Here is a 7,353-nt window from a genome sequence, read left to right on the forward strand (position 1 = left end):
GGAGGGCCACACAGCTCACCCTCCCAATTAGACCCGGAGATGTCGGGGGGAGGGATGCGGCCTGGCCAGAGGTGGAACATCCACCGGTGGGCCGCGAAATTGAGGTAGTGGAGGTCTGCTCTGATGGTGAAGTAGTTGATAGGGTGGAGCCATCGGCACTGTCGTAGGAGCTGGTAGTGGTCCAATCGTCAGCTGGGCCTTCTAGTAGGCTAGGGTGACTAACCTAGTATGTCCCTACCTCGAGGACCCGAGGAAGGTTTGGTTTATCCTTCGGGATGAGTAGGAGGATCAACTCTAGGACATGCTTGGGGGGAGAGGACTTGCGATGGAGTCCGATCTCGCCCAAACTAGGGTGAAGCTGGAGGAGGCCCTAGAGTGGGTCAAGTTCATCCAGCAGGCGGTCATGGTCGACCTACCCCACATCATAGAGGTGAGTTTTCTGTGTTCATCCTTGACACCTTGGTCTTTCATCGGTTGGCTTAGCATGCTTGCTTCTTGTTTTGTAGGGTCTGGAGGAGATGTCAAGCCGCAAGTCTCGTTTCCTCTAGATGGAGCATGTCTGGATGGAGTGGGAAGCCATGGCAGGTCATCGAGCTCGAGCGTGAGCTAGAGTCCGCCTGCCTCGAGTCCTAAGACCGGGCGAAGGAGGCGACCGAGGCATGGGCAGCGGAAGTGCCCGCGGTGAAGTGGGCGACCATCGCCGAGCGAGGGCTTGACGCAGTGAAGGCCCGCTAGGTGGAGACCAAGGCGGCACTATATAAGTCCCTAGCAGACACCGAGGCGATGCTCTAGAGTTCCCTGGAGGCCCTGGAGTCAGAGCAGAAGGCCCTAGAGTTAGAGCAAAAGGCCCGGTCGGAGGTCGACCAGGAAGTGCTCGCGCTCCGGGGCCGGGTGCTCGAGATGGAGGAGGCGAATGCTCGGCTACACGAGTAGGTGACTCGGTAGGAGGAAGGGCTCTCCATCCTCGAGAACACCCGCCTCAGTATGTACCTTTTCTGCTTTTGGTTGATATCTTGATTTTTCCTTTAACTTGCTTCTAAGCTTGTCATCCTTCTTCGAGAACTGGGCGGAAAGGTTGGGTCGCTGGAGCAGGACCTGGAGACGGCCAAGGCGATGATTGGCTGGAATGCGAAGGTGCTGGCCAAGTCCCTTGAAGAGCGACGTGCTCTCAAGGGGGATCTTGACCAGATGCGCAATGTCCCCCAGCTCGTCATCTCGTATGTTTTCGGGTCGGCGCCAAGTACCAGCACACCCGCCATCTGACTGGCGGAGGTTCCAGATGAGGTTTGGGCCCTCATCTCTGACAGAATGTTCTACATGATGTTGGGGGTGTTGACTTCGGTGGAGACACACCACCTGGACCTAGACTTCGCTGCCATCTGTAGTAGGTACGCCAACAGCTAGAGCCCAGAGGCCATCCATGCGCTCGTGGAAAGCTTGCTGCCACACACACAGTTGGTGGTCGAGCAAGTCTCCACGCAGTGGGTGATGGATGCCCGCTGTGCAAATGCATCCAAAGGCACGCATCAGGAGGACATCACCCAGTCTGTGGATGGAGCGGAGCCCGGGTCAGAAGCAAATGACGCCCCACCTCTGACTAAGCCCAGTGTCGCCATGCCGGAGAGTGACAGCCCTTACCTTCGCCGGTCGCGCCGGCAGCCGATGCCGCCGGGCAGCCACAATAGTATGTGAAGTAGAAGTACTTAGCATATGTAAAGGATGAGTTCGTGGGGAAGCCCCCGTGTAAGTGTTTTTGTGTATTAATGAATACAATCAGTTTCATTTTTTGTGATGAAATTACTTCGTTCGGGGAAGCTTGTCCCATCTGTTCCTTATTTTTACCCTAGCATAACTTTGTTTTTATTCTTTCTTTTTCGCACCTACCCATTCATCCTGTAGGCTGCAACTTTAAGAGCCTAGTCATGGCCCGCGAGGCTCAGCTACTCGTAACCATAGGTAGAGGCGGGGTGCTATCGATCGGAATGTTAAAAGCAAAGTTACGTAAGGTAATTAAAGGAACGGACTACCCTTTCGTTTGGGTAGAAAAATATTTACCATAAGATAGTAAAAAAGAGGTGGTATTGCACCCTTGTGGAGCCCCTGAGCGACCCGGGCTGAAAGTGTTTGGGCCGGGGTGCTTTGCAGGAGCGAACGTTGAATGAAAACGGTAAAGACCAAATTTTAGGGGAAGAAATGACATAACTATTTGATGTTCCATGTGTTGGTGAGAACATCGCCATTGTCATCCTTTAGTTAGTAGGCGCCTGGTCGGATCACTTCGGTGACCTATAGGTCCTTCCCATGGTGGAGATAGTTTGTGCTTCTCCTTGGTCTATGGCCCTGCGTCTCTCGTCGTCGAAGCGACACAGGCGCTGCTTGGTGGGCTTCAAGCCCGAGATGAGGCATAGTGCATGCTCGGTGATGTCCCACGGTATGCCTAGCATGTCAAATGGTTTTCATGCAAAAGCATCGTGATTGGCACGTAGGAAGTCAACGAGCTCATATTCCTATTTGGCCGGGAGCTGCGTCTCGATCCGCACCATCTTGGTTGGGTTAGTGGGGTCGATCCCCACCACCTTAGTTTCCTTGAGTGGGTGGAAGCCTATCGAGGGGGTTGGTTTGTTGCTGTCCGGGACTATTGGGGTCGATGACTCCCCGAGCTGTGGGAGCACAGACAAGTTGATGACGACAGTGGCAAGCTCGAAATGCTCATGGTCGCACATAAAGGTGTGTGAGAAGGTGCTATCCACAGTGATGATGCCGTTCGGTCCTGACATCTTCAGCTTCAGGTAGGTGTAGTTGGGGACCACCATGAACTTGGCATAGCATGGCCGCCCCAATATGGTGTGGTAAGACCCCAGGAAGTCCACCACCTCGAAGGTCAGCACCTCTGAGCAGAAGTTGGCTCAGTCACCAAACTTGATGGGTAGGTCGATCTGCCCGAGCGGGTATGCCTGCACTCCCGGGATCACGCCGTGGAAGGGAGAGCTCGCCGAGCGGAGCTTTGACCAGGGGATGTGCATGACGTCGAGGGTGTAAACATAGAGGATGTTGAGGCCGCTGCCTTCGTCCATCAGCACCTTGGTTAGGCGCTTCTTGCGGACGATGGGGTCAACGACAAGTGGGTAGCACCTCGGTCTGGTGACATGGGATGGATGGTCCCTCTGATCAAAAGTGATCGAAGAATCTGACCAGCGGAGTGAAAGCATCTAGGCCCCTTGTTGGGTTTTGGTGATTAATGACAATACAAGATTACTATGACTAACGTGTGTTTTGCAGAGGCAATTAAGTTAGGTCATAGTAATGGAGATCAATTGGGCAATCAAGGTTGTCATGCCCCTATGATGGAAATCGTTTCGGTTTTCAAAGGATGGATGACAAGGTTAAGGATGACTAGTTCTAAGTGTCGATTAGAGTTGGAGTGACACTTAAAGTAGTTTAGGACTTTGTTTTTCCTTTGGCCGTACTATTAAGGGGGTATGAATGGGTAGCTTGACCTAGATGAGTCTAGTGAGTTAGGTATGGTGCACAGTTGTTAAAACTAGCACTAGGTAGCTCCACAATAGCCCTATGATCCTATGGAGCAAACTTCATTAACATATGTTCGAGAGTTGGAAGTGAATGGAGGGTCAAATGCTGACCGGACGCTGGTTCCGGTGCGACCGGACGCTGGCCGCAGGGTCCGGTCAGTATATTTGATCAAGGAGATTGGGTTCGGTGTGACCAGATGCTGGAGTGGTCAAGTGACCGAATGCTGAGAGGCAGCGTCCGATCGTCTCTAGTAAGGTTTTAGAGAAGGAAATCTATGATTGGACGCGTCCAGTCAATACTGATCGGACCCTGAGGATCTAGCGTCTGGTCGAGTACAGTAAGCATCCAATGAGGGTTTAATGCGACCAGACGTGTCCGGTCAGTGGTGATCGGACCCTGACAGCGTTCGGTCAACACTTAAACACTGGTGTGCGGGTTGAACTGACCGGAGCGTCCGGTCAACATGATCAGAGCGTCCGGTCATCCCACAGAGGCACATAATGGTTTGTTTTTCAGGCTGCCTTATAAATAGAAGCTCTACTCGTGTGTGGAGTCACTTTTGCTCATTCCAACAGCTGAGAAACACATTTGTGAGTGCCAAGAAGAGCAAGGTCCTAGTGAGGTGATTGAGATTCGTGAATCCAAGAGAGTAGCCTCATTAGTGAATCAAGAGTAGCAAAGTGTGCATCCACCGTTCTCATTAGGCTTTGAGTGGTCAAGTGAGAGTTCATGCTTATTACTCTTGGTGATCGCCATCACCTAGATGGCTTGGTGGTGATTGGGAGCTTGGTGATCACCCGGCGGAGCTTGTGGGTGACCCAACTCAAGTTGTGAGCAGTTTTGGGTGATTCGCCACGACGGAGTGTCGAAGAATCAACCCATAGAGAGCACTTGATCCTTGCGTGGATCAAGGGAGAGCTACACCCTTGAGCGGGTGCTCCAACGAGAACTAGTGGGGAGTGGCGACTCTCCGATAGCTCGGTAAAACATCGCCGCATTCCTCTCTCTCAATTTACATTGAGCATTTACTTTGAGCAATTCAATACTTGTTCTTACATTCATAGAATTACCATGCTAAAGTAAGTTTGGAACATATGTTACAAGTCCTTTGTACGTTAGATTATTAGGAACACTTTTCTAGGCACAAGGGGTTAATTGGGCTAACCGTAGGATTTAATTATTGCAAGAAAATTTAGAATTAGCTTGATGCTAAAAATACTAAGAAAATACACTAAGATCATTAGAAAGAGTAGAGATAAAAATGAAAAGCTTGATGCTAAAAATGATTCACTCTTAGCAAAGTGCGATACATTGGAAAAGGCTAATGATGAGCTTAGAGAAACTAATGATGCTATATCATCCAAACTCAAGGAGCTCAAATCTTCTAAGAAAGAGCTTAAAGATAAACATGATAAACTTGAGTGGGTGTACAATGAGCTCATCACTAGCCACAACAAGCTAAAAGATGAGTATACAACTCTTAAGATCAATCATGATACTCTTATTATTGCTCAAGAATTTTTACCAAATGAGCCACATGATGCTACTAACTATGTTGTTAAGATTGATATAGCTACATCATGTGATGATTTGATTGATGAGAGCATTGAGCAAGGATCTAGTGGCAAAGGCAAGAAAGTGGTTGAGTGCAATGACTATGATGAATATGTCAAGCTCAAGAATACAAATGAAAAGCTCATGAAAGATCTTGAAGAGATGAAAAGCCACAACACTATTGTGCTAGAAACTCTTGATCATGACAAAGAGTTGATCATTGAGAATGAGAAGCTCAAAGAAGAAAACAAGAAGCTCAAAGAAGAGAAGAAAGATGATGCTCTAAAGGAAGAAAATAAGAAGCTCAAGTTGGAGAAAGAGCATCTCAAGATTGGGTTGAGCAAGTTTGCTAGAGGCAAGCACCTCCAAAGTGAGCTACTCATGAACACCGTCATGAAGATGGATAGAAGTGGCATTGGATATGTGGCAAGTGTAGAAAAGAAGAAGGCTCAAGTTCAACAACAACAATCAAAGCCAAAGCCAAAGCCAAAGAGATGTTTTGAGTGTGGACAAGAAGGCTACTTTGCTCATGAGTGCTAAACTCCACCACCACAACCCTTGCCTAAGCATGCTAGACCATTTGCCTTCAATGCTCACTACATGCTTAGAAAGGATTCTAGTGGAAAGATGAAAGTCATGTTCTTAGGACCCTCTAACAAGAATAGGCCTAAGAAGATTTGGGTGGCTAAGTCACTTGTTGAGAAGGTGAATGGCCCTCAACAAGTTTGGATTCCTAAAGCTTGAATCTCTTGTGTGTAGGTGAACTACAAGACCGGTGGAAGTCATTGGGTTATTGATAGTGGTTGCACTCAACATATGACCGGTGATCCTCGTATGTTCACCTCACTAGATGAAGAGGTAGATGGACAAGAGAAAATAACATTTGGAGATAACTCAAATGGCAATGTTTAAGGATTGGGCAAAGTGGCAATATCAAATGATCATTCCATCTCCAAAGTGCTCTATGTTGCTTCATTGAGCTTCAACTTGCTATCCGTTGGACAATTATGTGATCTTGGCTTCCAATGCTTGTTCACCGAGAAGGAGGTTGTTGTATCCAAGGTAGATGATAATCAGGTGATATTCAATGGATTTAGATATAACAACTTATATCTAGTGGACTTCACCTCCGAAGATGTAAATTTGAAGACTTGCCTATTCACCAAAACAACACTTGGGTGGCTATAGCATAGAAGACTTGCTCATGTTGGTATGATTTCACTCAAGAAGCTAATGAAGAATGATTTGGTGAGAGGGTTGAAGGATGTGAAGTTTGAAAAGGACAAGCTTTGTAGTGCATGTCAAGCCGGCAAGCAAGTTGCAAATACCCATCCAACAAAAGCTTTCATGTCAACCACAAGACTGCTAGAACTCCTACACATGGATTTATTTGGACCAACAACATACAAAAGTTTGGGAGGGAATCTCTATTGTCTTGTGATTGTTGATGACTATTCCAGGTATACATGGGTATTCTTTCTTCATGACAAATCCGAAGTTGCATCTTGTTTCAAGAAGTTTGCCAAGAGAGCTCAAAATGAATTTGAAGTAAAGCTCAAGAAGATAAGAAATGACAATGAAAAAGAATTTAACAACACAAACATTGAAGCTTATTGTGATGAAGTTGGGATCAAGCATGAAGTCTCTGCAACCTATACTCCTCAACAAAATGGTGTAGTTGAGAGGAAGAACCGGACCTTGATCACTCTTGCAAGGACAATGCTAGATGAGTACAACACCCCTGAAGCTCTATGGGCGGAAGCAATCAACACCGCATGCTATGCATCAAACCGCTTATTCCTTCAAAAGTTCCTTGGCAAGATACCTTATGAGTTGCTCAATGGGAAGAAGCCAGACGTCTCCTTCTTTAGGTTGTTTGGTTGCAAATGCTACACTACAAGAAGCGGCAACACCTAGGGAAGTTCCAAAGACATTGTGATATTGGTTTTCTTGTTGGTTACTCATCAAAGTCCAAAGCATATAGAGTATTTAATCATGCCACCGGCTTGGTTGAAGAAACATATGATGTGGAATTTGATGAATCTAACGGCTCCCAAGGAGCACATGAGAATCTTGATGATGTAGGTGATGAACCATTGAGAGAGGCTATGAAGAATATTCCGGTGGGAGACATCAAGCCAAAAGATGATGAAGATGATGTACAAGTCATTGATCAACCTTCTTCAAGTGTGCCACAAGATGGTGAAAAAGATGGGAGAGTAGAAAATGAAGATACTCATATCTCCCATGAGCAAATGGTGGTACAAG

General features: G+C 47.3%; 1 protein-coding gene across 1 annotated transcript; it reads right to left on the minus strand.

Moving 5' to 3' along the window:
• Positions 1 to 2,507: 2,507 nt before the first annotated feature.
• Positions 2,508 to 2,813, minus strand: LOC136468917 (uncharacterized). Its single transcript, XM_066467317.1, has one exon. The coding sequence runs from the start codon at positions 2,811 to 2,813 to the stop codon at positions 2,508 to 2,510; it is 306 nt and encodes a 101-aa protein (XP_066323414.1).
• Between the last annotated feature and the right edge of the window lie 4,540 nt (positions 2,814 to 7,353).

Source organism: Miscanthus floridulus, chromosome 8 (genome assembly GCF_019320115.1).
Source record: "Miscanthus floridulus cultivar M001 chromosome 8, ASM1932011v1, whole genome shotgun sequence".
Classification (NCBI taxonomy): Eukaryota; Viridiplantae; Streptophyta; class Magnoliopsida; order Poales; family Poaceae; genus Miscanthus; species Miscanthus floridulus.